The sequence below is a fragment of the Poecilia reticulata genome, chromosome 9, assembly GCF_904066995.2.
Source record: "Poecilia reticulata chromosome 9, P_reticulata-male-v2, whole genome shotgun sequence".
Classification (NCBI taxonomy): domain Eukaryota; kingdom Metazoa; phylum Chordata; class Actinopteri; order Cyprinodontiformes; family Poeciliidae; genus Poecilia; species Poecilia reticulata.
In genome coordinates, this window is record NC_088838.1 from 5,058,632 (window position 1) to 5,072,345 (window position 13,714).

The 13,714-nt window shown below is 41.6% G+C and overlaps 1 protein-coding gene across 1 annotated transcript in view; it reads left to right on the plus strand.

Moving 5' to 3' along the window:
* Window positions 1–678: 678 nt before the first annotated feature.
* Window positions 679–13,714, plus strand: part of tacr1a (tachykinin receptor 1a) — a 48,264-nt gene continuing 35,228 nt past the window's right edge. The window contains exons 1-2 of the mRNA XM_008417286.2: window positions 679–824; window positions 2,554–3,026. Coding sequence (XP_008415508.1) covers window positions 2,626–3,026 — 401 coding nt within the window. The 5' untranslated portion in view covers window positions 679–824; window positions 2,554–2,625. The remainder of the gene's footprint in view (window positions 825–2,553; window positions 3,027–13,714) is intronic.

Sequence of the window (13,714 nt, forward strand, 5' to 3'; positions counted from 1 at the left end):
GTTTCTGGTTCAAAAGTGTCTTGACCTTTGACCTGGGGAATGCAGCACCTGTAGCCCATTTCCTGCACACGCCTGTGGACAGTGGCTCTGGTTGTTTCTACTCCAGACTCAGTCCACTGCTTCCGCAGGTCCCCCAAGGTCTGGAATCGGCCCTTCTCCACAATCTTCCTCAGGGTCCGTTGATACAACACTCTGGGAACAGCCTATTCGTTCAGAAATTTCTTTCTGTGTCTTACCCTCTTGCTTGAGGGTGTCAGTGATGGCCTTCTGGACAGCAGTCAGGTCAGCAGTCTGACCCATGATTGCGGTTTTGAGTAATGAACCAGGCTGGGAGTTTTTAAAAGCCTCAGGAATCTTTTGCAGGTGTTTAGAGTTACTTTGTTGATTCAGATGATCAGGTTAACTGCTCGTTCAGAGAACCTTTTCATGATATGCTAATTTTTTGAGACAGGGATTTTGGGTTTTTATGAGCTGTATGGCAGAATCATCAGTATTAAAACAATAAAAGACCTGAAATATTTCAGTTGGTGTGCAATGAATCTAAAATATATGACAGTTTAATTTTTATCATTAAATTATGGAAAATAATGAACTTTATCACAATATGCAAATTTTTTTAGAAGGACCTGTATATGTGTGACAAAGTGGACATTAGAGATGATTGCACCCCCTCCCTTTTCTTACTTTGTTTGAAGATGTTGACTACTCTTTAGCAACTCTTTAGCAGTTGCAGCAGTTCGCCACCAGTGGGCGCTCCTGACTCAGCGGGCCAACGGCAAATTTAGCAGAGTAACGGCTGGGAGCTCGCTATTGTCTATCAACAGGTAAATATCAATTAACGCTGCTATTTATATTGACGGTCTCTTGCGGGAGAAGTCAGCTGGAGTAAAGTGACGAGATGTTTGTGTGGGAGGTTTTGAATGAGCAGTTTTTTGACTTAAATTGTAAATATTTGTAAGGAGGGCCGACGGCAAATTTAGCACAGTAAAGGCTAGTCAGCGGAGGCGCTCACTGCCGCTAGCTATTGTCTATCAACAGTGTTCAACAATGAAAGAACCTGCGAAAACTACGCTGACTTAATCATTAAGATGTCATTATCAAGATGTCAGAATTGGTTTCACTGGACTTATTTCGAGCGATTTTTAAAAATAGGCAATGAGAGGCTTCTACACAGTGTCGCTGTATTTAAACTGTTTTCTACTATTTTACACTTGTCCATATGTATTAGTCAATTTTATTTTGTAACCATGTTGCTGTGTATTGCAGATTTCTGCCCAGGTCCCTCTCGAAAATGAGATCTAGATCTCAACGGGGTTTACCTGGTTAAATAAAGGAAATAAATAACTAAAAAAATTAAGTGTGCAACATATGAATGGGTTAAAAAGCAAAACCTTGTGTCACAACAGGCAACAAAAGTCTGCAGCTCTGCACAGCCGATTGAGGTTGGTTACAGGCTGAAAACAGGACGGTGCAAATGCACACTACACTTTTCAGATTTACATTTGCACGCAAGAAACTGTGCACGCATCCTTTTCAATGAATTTAATAATTGTGCTCTGCTTAGTCGGTCTGTCACCTAAAATCCCTATGACTATATTGAAGTTTATGTTTGTATCAACATGTATCAAATTCGACGGCCATGAACCCAGAATGAAGGAGAATCCGTGTCAGAGCCGTTTGTTGTCAGAGAAAAGCTTTTTTCCCGTGAAATGTGTCCCAGTCCTCACAGACATCATTGCGCTCGTTTTCTCCCCAGGCTCGTTGATTTCCAAACACGGTTCATGCTGTGAGACCACAAGAGGGGGCAGTGAGTGGGAACACCGGGGTGTTGGTGCTGCTTCTTCTCCTCATCCCATTACAGGGAACACCCTGGAGTTCGAATTTTATTCAAACTGCAAAATCACTGCTGCCAACATCTTCTTTTTTTCTTCTTCACTTTTTATTATTAATGATAATATTATTAATGTTCTCATATAATTTATTTTTTTTCCGTCTTTGCCCTGTTTGTTGTCGCCAGCAGCTGAATACTTCTACTACTAATAATAATAATGCCAAATCAAATCAGATAAGAGGTATTTAGGCATGGTAATCCCTCCGGGCTCTCCGCGCGCGGTTTGAGTCGGATGAGATGAATAACTCACCTGAGCTCATCCATAATCATGGCCGCAAAGCCAGCCCCTCGGCGCAACGCGCGTCAGCTCGATCCATAAGTGGCTCGCCGCGTCTCAGTTGGAGCAGAGGAGCAGGAGGACAGCAGCGGCAGACAGAGCAGCGCTTTCTCTGACGCGCTACCGAGTTAAGAGAGCGCGCACTCCTTCTGCTCCTGGCACCGCGCGCAAAAGTCGCGTCTTTGTTTTTACGCACGGCGCGGAGTGGAGAGTTTTCAGAAACTCTCCCGCACCTGTAGTCAGTCCGTTATAGTGGGATTTTATGCGGACTGGTTGTGTAATTTTGTGTTCAATTGGAAAGTGCACGTGGCGGGAAACTATCCACTACTGTCTTTTTTTAAAAATTTTATTTATTATTATTATGTGTGTTTGTTTGTTCTGACAGTGGACTTCATTCCGTTGTAGCCATTCTGTTGACGTGCGCGGTGAAGCGATCTTTGCGCTCTAAACATAAAGTATGGATCCTTTATTCAACACCACCGAGGTGCCAAACGGGACGGTCGGCTCCAACGGCACCAACGGAACCGTGTACCGGAACCAGTTCGTGCAGCCGGTGTGGAGGATCGTCCTGTGGGCGATCGCGTACAGCTGCATAGTCGTGGTGTCGGTGGTGGGCAATGTGACCGTGATCTGGATCATCATGGCGCACAAACGCATGAGGACCGTCACCAACTATTTCCTCCTCAACCTGGCGTTCGCCGAAGTCTCCATGTCCGCCTTCAACACGGTGATCAACTTCGCCTACGCCGTGCACAACGAGTGGTACTTCGGACTGATCTACTGCCGCTTCCACAACTTCTTCCCCATCGCGGCTGTGTTCGCCAGCATCTACTCGATGACCGCCATCGCCCTGGACAGGTAACGCTGCGGGTCATGGCGCACAGCTACTGTGGTGACAAACCCCATAAAGCAGGTCACTTTACAGTAGGCTGGTGTGTTTAAGGCTCCTGAAAGTATCAATATGTATTAAAAAGCTCTTAAACAGCAGAGGAATGTTGTAAAAATGTAGCAGTACAGCATGCGGAACAGCTTAATCAACTCAAAGTGGGGAAAAAGAAAAACTCGAGAAGAGTCGAGCAGTTAGAGACGTTTTGGACTGTCTGGTTGTCTCCAACATGTAGATAAAATTACATATAAATAACACACGGGATGAAGATATCACAGTTATTCATCAAATTTACAAGTTTGAAAACAAGTGAGGTAAAGCGTACACTCATTTAATCCTTTAATATTCATAAAAGCTACAAAGTTATAATCTATCAAATACGAGGTCGCACACAAAAAACAATACACAGCCCAAACCAAGGAAACAAATAGCATCATTGCAGTATTTCAGTGTGTAGGTGTGTGATGGGAATATTTCATTTCTAAATTTGCTGGATTTTTTGTGTGTTTAAGAAAACCTTTGTATAAAACGGTTGCTTGTTTTTATCATTTATCGCTATGTGATAAAAAAAATAAACTTAGATTGAATTGAACTGAATAAGTCTGACCTCGCTATGAAAACCTTTTCCAGATTTTGTTTATTAAGAGTTGTGTTGGACATCATTTTAATTTCACTTTTAAGCTGTTCCACAAGCTTACGTCGCTATTATTTGTATATATTATACTCCTTCTGACCATATGTATGAAAGTTGGGCATCTTTAGGTTAAGTGTATCATATCATCACCTTTTTTTGTTTTTTGTGGCTTATGGTCAACATTTTTTTGTCCGTTACATCAAACAGAGCTGTTTTGAGTTACATTCAAAGTTTTTGACTATAAAAATGCATAAGTGTGTTCACAAAATCTGGCAGCCTGTATAATCGGTCGGTTTCTCTGCTAGCTATTTCAACCCTTTGCCTCCTATGAGCCCCAGCCAGGTGTGTTACACTCACAGACAAATTAGCTTGACTCAAGGTAAACAGGCAAAAACAATTTGGGAAAACAAAGGGCAAATAGGGAACAGGTTTTCATTCAAAGTTCTCATTCCCCCCATTAACCGCCATAGTACCTGTCCCCTGTTAGCTCTTTCCTTGCTGCTGTGCTTCTCAGGCAATACTGTGAATCTGATTGCATCACAGCTCTGCAGCTAAGATATAATAAAAGGTCATGCAGGTCAAAACAAAGACATGAAACATGTTGATCCACTGGGAAGCCCTCACTTCCAGTTGTCTCTCCCACTGCTTTAGAGCTTCAAGTTTATATTTCAACAACTTCTTGACTTGTGTGAGTTTAAGCCTTCCCACAATCCCCTCCCACTTGTGACATTTTTCTGCCGAACAGAGAGCGAGTCTGTGGGAACTCATCCCAGCTACCTGGTGAGACACAGTTTTGTCATCTCCGCTGCGATCGTGCCTGCGGTGCTTCACGCTCAGCACAGTTCAGAGCTCAGCAGCGGAGCCGAGCGCTGACACCGATGTGCTGGCTGTAACGAAACAACCCGCCTGAGATGCATTCAGCCTCATGATGGGTGGTGGCTGCGGTGAGGGAGGGGGTTGGTGAGGTGTAGAGAGCTTAAGCGGGGAAAAAACAATCAGAGTGTGACTCTGTTTAAAAGAGAATAGACGATGACAAGGTTTCAGCAAGATGGATTACTGAATGAAATTAGCATGCTCTTTAAATTACTTTGATAATGTTGTTTTTTTCATGGAGGTGACTTCTGTAAAATGAAAAAAAAAAACTGACAGAATAAATAACACATCCATCATTGAATATATTAAAGAAATCTTGCTGTGCCATTGGTTTTCTACGTAATTCCACTCGATTCTCATCTCCCTTCAGAGTTTTGTCTGGGATTTCTCCCGTTCAAATGGATTCTTCTGGTAGAATTTCAACCTGGTCAATCAGCAAACAGAAGGAGACATTGTGGAGGATGATGTTGATTTTCTGCACTGTTTTAGGATATTAGTCTTCCTGTAGTTTTAACAATGGCAGCGGAGGAAGTGAACGAAGCCGCTCAGTCTGTGTTGGCCGCTCTTTCAAATACCGAGCAATTAAAAGTGAGGGCGAGAGGAATGCTTAAGGTGGGGAAAATGGTGGCAATCAATAATATTTCAGAAAAACAAAATTATCACATACTGACTCTCGTTACAGGACAAGAAAATTTATAGACTCATAATAATAATACTAGTAATAATGACAACTGTAAAAAACAACCGGACATACAGCATTAGAATAATTACCAACTGCTTACTATGTGCACCATATAATATACTTAGATACTCTGAGTTTTGTGGCAAACAAATAGCATCTATAAAAGCGAATGATGATAATGATGATAATAAAATAATTAACACAACATTTTAAAGAAAGAACATCACATTGAGTGAAGGTCTGGGACTGCTCTGCTACTTCAGACCCTGAGAAACTTACTGTAATTCATGTAGTTTAGCAGTTTGTAGTTTGTTTCCTGGAGAAGGTAGAACCTTACAGAAATATCAGCCATTGTGGCGCGGAACTCGTCCGATCAAATGGGCCAAACAGACGGCCTTCATCTGCCACCCTGCGGAGAACATACCAGAAAGTGCCAGAGCGACTCGCCGTCTGCGTGTGAGAAAGCTAAATGTGCAAACTTGTGAAACAAACACTTGAATATCTTACTACAGCATCTGTGGAGAAAAGCAGCGACTGACCTTTGCGCCAGTGCTGTGCCGTCTTTTCAAACATCATCAAGCTGTGGGAATCTATTTCTGGAAGGGAGGCATTGGCTCAAGGTCCCAGAGTCATGCAGCGACTCAGCCAGAGTCTGGACTTGAACCGGGTGGAGGCATGAAAATAGCTGCGCATGCTTCCACGCGGCCAGCTTGACCTTAGGCAAGTTTCCAGCAATAATAAGAGAAGGAAAATAATGCTGGACCACACATGTTGAGTCCAGAGAGAGGCTTAGTAACTGATGTTACAGCCCAATGTGCAAAGTGGATTGATTTATTTTTATTTTTAATTAACCTTTTCATTGTATAATTGTGTGCTGACTTCTTTATGTAAAAGGAAGCACTTCATTTTATAGGGGCAGTATTATGTAAAATCGACTTTTTTGAGCTATACATCATGTTATGATGTTAAAAACAAACCTGGAGTGTTGCCTTGATTTTTTCCTTCATGTTTGAGAAATACTTGAATCTCCCTGTGCAAAACGCCTGGGTGGACCTTTCCACTATTATGGGATTAATAGTTTTACAGTGCCTCGCAAAAGTACTCATACCCCATTAATCTTTCTCCTTTTTTAAATTACAACAAACATATTATTTCAATTGCATTTTATTTGAAAAAAAAATTTAATACATATTTATCTGGTAATAAAAAAAGAATACAAAGTTTGAGAAGTTTGGTTTGCATTTGTATTAAGCCCCCAATCAGGTGGCTTCAAAAATTACCTGATTTAGTAGCAAAAAGAAAATTAGGGGAAAGCTTAAAACTGAAGTTTTTAGTATTTTGTGTTGTTTTAAGGTTTATTTATGCTCTGTTTCTTAGTTTCTTTTTATTAGATCAGTCTTGTTTCTGTTTTACTTTGGATCCATCCTTCCTGAGTGATTCTAGTTCATTATGTTTATTTTTTGTGTCTAGTTATTCTTTGCTACGCTAGCTTAATTATGTTTCACAGGTCTAGTTATTCTGCAGTTAGATTTATTTCCTAGTCTCCTGTGTACTCTCCCACACCCCCTGCACCGGTCTCTCTCTCGCTCTCCTCAGCCTGCGTTTTGCCCTCTACCCTCACATGTGCAACCCGTTCCAAATCAGCCATTTGTTCCTTGTTCAGTAATCAACCTCCCCAGAATATGTGCAACTCATTCTCAGTCAGTCCTTGCTAGTTTATCCTGTTAAATCCCGTTACTTCCCTTGTGTGCCTGGTTCCTGTTGTTTTTGTTCTGCTCTGGCTACCTGCATTCTCTGTGACTTTTTGGTTTCATCATTAAAGAACATTTAATATGATCCATGCTCCCAGCTCCTGTCTGCATTTTGGGTCCATCAACAGACACAAACATGGTAGAAATATGGTATAAAAAAACAACCCAAGCTTTGGACATCTTACACATATCCAGATAAGAGTTGACTGAAATGACAACTCGCACCCGTCATCATCCATAGGTAGAACGGGTATCATAATGTAAATTCAGCAAGATGCTTTGAGATGAGATGGAAATTAAACATTTTAGCCTACATATGATGAACTCTATGATAGAAAATGAAACGGACAATTCCCATTGGGAATCATAGTAGAGGCAGCATCTTGCTGTGAGGATTCTTTTTATAAGAGACATCTGAAGGGACTTCAGACTGAAGAATTGAAGGGACAGGGGGTTAACCTTCCAGCAGGACATCTGCCTTAATATTCTATTCTATTCTATTCTAAACTTGTAGAGATTCACTTGAATTTCTACAAAATGTAGTTACACAGCCGTTTTAAATTTAGCATGCCTTCACTTGCTTCGTGGCTGTATATATATATATATATATATATATATATAGAGAGAGAGAGAGAGAGAGAATTGGTGTATGTGTATATATATATATATATATATATATATATATATATTGGTTTCTGTTGATAAAAACTTGATGGGGCTGTAGAAAACCACCCTTGAAGCCAACTGCAAACCACTTGCACAAGTGTCCATCAAATGTGGCATATACCAAGGCGATGCTCTGTCCCCACTGCTGTTCTGCATAGGCCTGAACCCCTTCAGCCAAATCATCAACAAGACTGGCTACAGATACCGACTCAAGAATGGAGCCACGATCAGTCACCTCCTCTACATGGATGACATCAAGCTGTACGCCAAGAGCGAGCGAGACATCGACTCACTGATCCACACAACCAGGATCTACAGCACTGACATTGGGATGTCATTCGGACTAGAGAAGTGTGGTCGGATGGTTACAATGAGAGGGAAGGTCATCCACACAGAAGGGGTCTCACTCCCAGAAGGAACAATAGCAGACATAGAGCACAGTTACAAGTACCGGGGAATACCACAAGCAAATGGCAACCTCGATGAGGTCACAAGGAAAGGAGCCACAGCTAAATACCTCTAACGAATAAGGCAAGTCCTGAGAAGCCAGCTCAATGGCAAGAACAAGATCCATGCAATAAACAGCTATGCCTTACCAGTAATCAGATACCCCGCAGGAATAATTAGATGGCCAATGGAAGAGATAAAGGCCACGGATGTTAAGACTCGGAAGCTACTAACCATGCATGGAGGGTTCCACCCCAAATCCAGCACCCTGAGACTGTACACGAGCCGTAAGGAAGGAGGCAGAGGACTAGTGAATGTGAGAGCCACTGTCCAGGATGAAACATCCAAGATCCATAAATACATCAAGGACAAAGCCTCAAAGGATGATGTGCTCAGTGAATGTCTCAGACAATGGGGAATAGAGGATGAGGTGCTGGAGGTACCATCATGGGAGGACAAGCCCCTACATGGGATGTACCACCCACAAATAACTGAAGTGGCTGATATCAGGAAATCCTACCAATGGCTGGAGAAAGCTGGACTCAAGGACAGCACAGAGGCTCTCATCCTGGCTGCACAGCAAAAGAGGCTCAGATCTATCACACCAGACAAGAACCAAGGTGTAGGTGGTGCAAGGAGGCCCCTGATACAGTCCAGCACATAACAGCAGGATGCAAGATCCTGGCAGGGAAAACTTACATGGAACGACATAACCAAGTGGCGGGCATAGTGTACAGAAACATCTGTGCAGAATATGGACTGGAAGCCCCGAGATCAAAGTGGGGAATACCCCCAAAAGTGGTGGAGAATGACCGAGCTAAGATCCTGTGGGACTTCCAGATCCAGACAGACAAGATGGTAATGGCGAACCAACCGGACATTGTGGTGGTGAATAAACAACAGAGGAAAGTCGTTGTGGTGGATGTAGCAATACCAAGTGACTACAACATCAGGAAAAAGGAGCATGAGAAACTGGATAAATACCAGGGCCTCAGAGAGGAACTGGAAAAGACCTGGAAGGTGAAGACCACAGTGGTGCCTGTGGTCATCGGGGCCCTCGGGGCAGTCACCCCCAAACTGCAGCAGTGGCTAAAACAGATCCCAGGAACAACATCTGACATCTCAGTCCAGAAATGTGCAATAATGGGCACAGCCAAGATACTGCGCAGAACCCTCAAGCTCCCAGGCCTCTGGTAGAGGACCTGAGCTCAGAGGATGAAACAGACCACCCGCAGAGTTTGAGAAGAGAATTAATTTTAAATTATTTATATATATATATTACTGTTACTGTTTGTCAGGTCCGGTTTTATAGAGTGTTCAAATCCAGAGTGTATAAATTTATCCCCCATGATGAGCTCCAGAATTGCAGCATGGAACAACATGTTGCTCCTGGAGAATAACAGAAGAGGTGTGTATGTGTGGTCTGTGTGGGGGGAGTATGATCCTGTGTCTGCTTCATCATGGCATCAAAGGTGAGCTATTATACGTCTTTGAACAGGTAAGGGTTCCTGTGGGCTTAACAAAATATATTCATTACATTTTATGCACAAAATCTTTCTTAACATTTACACCCTCTTGTGAAAATGACTGCAAACAGATGCAAAAATATACAACCATTCATCTTTGAAAAGCAGAAGTAGAGCAAGAATGGAGCAGGTGGTCTCTAGATGATAAGTCAATGACAAAACACTTGTTTTTTCCAGCAGCCATTGTACAGCACATACAGCGGAAAAAAGCAGCAGACCAAACATACTGGAGTTCTGTTTGGGTTGCTAGGTGACGGGCGGCGTACTGCTGGGGTCGCTAGGTGAGAGGCTGGGCCTGCTGATTTGTGGCGTTACATCTTGGAAGTTTTTTGAAACGACTCATTTTCCACACACCAAAAAAGATTAACTTCTTGTCAAAAACCAGCTGGGTGTTTTTTTGTTTTGTTTTGTTTTTTTTAGTGCTTGGCCTATTTTTAGAAGCAGCAGAAACCCAAATGGAATTATAACAACATGGAAATTCTCTTTTAAATAAGAGATTTGTTGATCACTTAGGAGGTTTTCTCTTACTACTCACAGAAGGACTTTGTATGAAGGGGGCCGGTTTAGTCAAATCAAGCAGTTCATCTAAATGTGTGACTGTCTCTGCATATTTCATGGTATAGGCTCCAGTGAGCGGCAATGAAAGAATGCAGACAGTGAGCTGATGGATAATGTTTGAGAGTTTGGATCTGTCAATGTGCTCAGTGCTGTGCGGAGGCTGTTCTTCTTCTGTGATTAATTTCAGTCCTGCGGACAGTCGCCTCTGATTGCTGCTCTTGAAGCGTTAGTTTGAATTGCTGATGAGTTTCTTCTGTGCGTACTTTAAATATCAAACAAATCAGTTCATACTTCACCCAAGTCAAACGTCTGAGCAATAATCATCTGAATGAGTCAGTTGGGAGCAATAAGGAGGGATTTTTCAAGTGCCTGTTGGTTAAAGAAAGCTCTCTGACAGATTGGTTAGGTTAGGAGAATTATATCCTAAATACGTCTATGTTGCGCTAGATATGCGCAAATTACACTGTACTATCATATTTACTCAAACTGTTTGCAGCAACTGAAGGTCATGTTTGGAATAAAAGCTGCTCAGCTCAGCCAAGACTCTGCCGTCTGAACAATGTGCTGACAGTCTGCTGTTCTGCTGCTGCCAGGATGGGGAGCTCTGGATCAGTTTCCCATAGTTCAGTCGGTCCTTTAGTAAAACACTGTGTAAGGATTTTATCAAATGGTCAGCAGCATTCCTGGGCACCATGCAGGCTACATACAGGCCAAAAATATTCAGCCCCTCTAACACAAGGTTCTGTGGTGCCGAGAAATCAGAAGCTTTGCTTTCAGAAGCAGCTATGAAATGGAGTAAACAAACATGTGCTCAATTAACAAATTAATTCATGAACACACCTGTTTTTAAACATTTCAGTCATTCCAAAAACAGCTGTGATGTGTTTTTTTTGGGATCATTTTCTGATCTGAAACCTCCAATGGTAGGACATTGTTTAGGATGTGTAGGAACCATCGAGACTCAAGTGTACTATAAACTGGAAAATCGAAGAGATGTCAAAAGTAAGAGAAGTTTAAAGTAAGAGAATGTCAACATGGACTGAGAGGGCGCTGATCGAAAAACTTTCAATGGCTCTAAAATTGATACCTTCAATCCTGGCTGTAATTTTCAGATGCTCATATGGACAAGCAAGTTCCTCAGATAAATAATCTCCCATCTCTGCTTATTTTTAAAGAAAGAAGTGTCTACTTTTCTTGTTACATCATGTGACAAAAACTGAGGAAATTTACTATCTACATCTGATTAATGTTTTTCTATCACTTTTGATGTGTTTATTGTATGAGGCTGAAGTATTTCCATCGGACTCGTCTCACTCTGATCCAGTTTTTCTCCCAGCATAAAGGCTGGGGAAAAAAACTAGTCTTTACTAGCACAAAGGCTGCTTGAACAAACTCAGACGAGCTTGTCGTTTCACATTTCAGTTTGTTCTGTACTTCTGAGTTAATTTGATTCAGTGCTTGTTGAGTTAAATAACCCTGATCCGAGTGATGTATCCGCGTGTTTCGGTGAGTTTTGGTGCTTTGTAGTTTGTCATAGTTGCTGCTGGACATTTTCACGCCAGGTCAAAGTCATGAAGCATTCATTTTTGTACATGCAGAGGTCAGTGTAAAATATTGTGTTGCAGGTTTTTTGTGGGTACACACACTACCTACTCAGATCTGATTAGGATTATGTATACTGTGTGTGTGTGTCTGTGTAAATGTTTTGTGATATAAAACTGTGATATTGTGTATGTGAAGTTTATTCATGGGATCTTACAGCTAGCTTGAAATGTTATCTTTGTCTCGTCTTTTTAAATTTTTTTTATTTTGTTTGCTTGTTTTGTTTTGTACCTTATTAGCGACAGGTCATCTGTCTGGCAGTGGGACAAACGATGGAAATCAGCCTCGGCTGCTTGCATTCGTGCTGCTCAAAATGTTCTTTAATGTATGCTGTCCCACTTAGGCAAATAAATAAATACAAAGTACATGAGATCCATTGACAACTGTTCCACGCTCTCTTGCAAGAATAGTCCTAACACTAGAGGTCAGTTTGATAGTAACGGACACTAGTAAACAGGAAGCACCCGCCCACCCGTCGGGAAACCTCCTCAACCTCCCGATGGCCAACCAGATGATCAGTTTGCTGGTTGTATTGATAGTGATCTAAAATCACTGCCTGCATGTGGTTGTTTTTGTTGTCCCTTGTTATGCTGACAAGCTGTCCAGGATGTGCCATTCCACCTGATGGTAGGTTGGATGGGGTCCAACCCCTGTCACCCAGACCGCAGGCTGGGAATAGAAAATAGATGGATTTTATTTTAATCTCTTCTATTTTTAGAGTTTCAGAATCAGGCCCAGCGTGGCTCAGGTGTCTCACATGCCAGTCTGACCCAGACGGGTCGACCGACATCACCTCCAGCTTCCTTGTTTTCTATGATGTTAACGTCTCCAGTGAACTGACAGCAGTTCAAGCCTCCTGAGCGTCTTTAAAGAAGTTTATTTATAACTAATATGGCTTTGATATGAGGCAAACAAAGTAACTGATCAATAAGCAGATATTTGCAGAATTGAAGAACACTTGTCATAGTGCTGTGGTTGATTGATGCTTGTAAATAAAGGTCATAATCAATTTGTGAATCCTTTTTTAATTGTATCTGTACAAATGTGTAATTTAGCGCTAAATGATTTTGTAGAAAGCTTTTAAGTTACCACATAAAAAAAATGCTTGCTAATCATGTATATTTTAAATTATCAGCTTTTCTGTACAGATGTACTGAAAGTTTCTGTAGTTTTTTCGGTTATGGATCGTTTTGAAAGCTTCGCATTTTCTTGATTAGTTGAAAGAGAGAGCTGCGCCATATTCAGTTTATTGCTGTTACCGAGTCATTTGTGCATTTTGTTAGACGGCGAATATTTACTTTCTGCAAAACCATTATCAAAAAGTCAGGGGTCACTCATTAAGACAATGAATACGTCTGACTCTGTTGGCCATAATAAATATGGATAGGCCATTATAGGCCTGTGCAGTTTCACCTAAAATTGATTGGGGTCAAAGGCTTGAGATTTTCTTCCAGTAGACCAGAACTTAAACCACCGTCTGAACAGCTGCCAGGAATGAAAGGGCCCTGAAACTTTTTCACTGAGCTCAGCTCTTTGTGATGTAAAATGACTCGTAACCATATTTCTTGACAGTAAAAGATACGTTGTTTAGCAAAAGCAGGTTCAAGTACATATGACCTTCAGCAACATCTTTTTTTTTTTTAAGTTGCAGGGGTTAATATGATAATTAGGTATTTTGTCCACTGGAGCTCCCGTACCTGTTTTTACCTGGATTTTGTTGAGCCATGGCAAAAAAAAAGAAAAATCCCTCAGTAAAACACCAAAACAAATCCAAAATAAAAATGTAAAGATTAATGCAATTTGTGTTAAATTATTGTCTACATTTTGTTAGCACAAATTGGGACGATGCATAAGGATACGACTAGTTACAGTGAAGAGCCACATTAGAAACACAAAGGAGCTGGTTAGCTACTCACGCCTG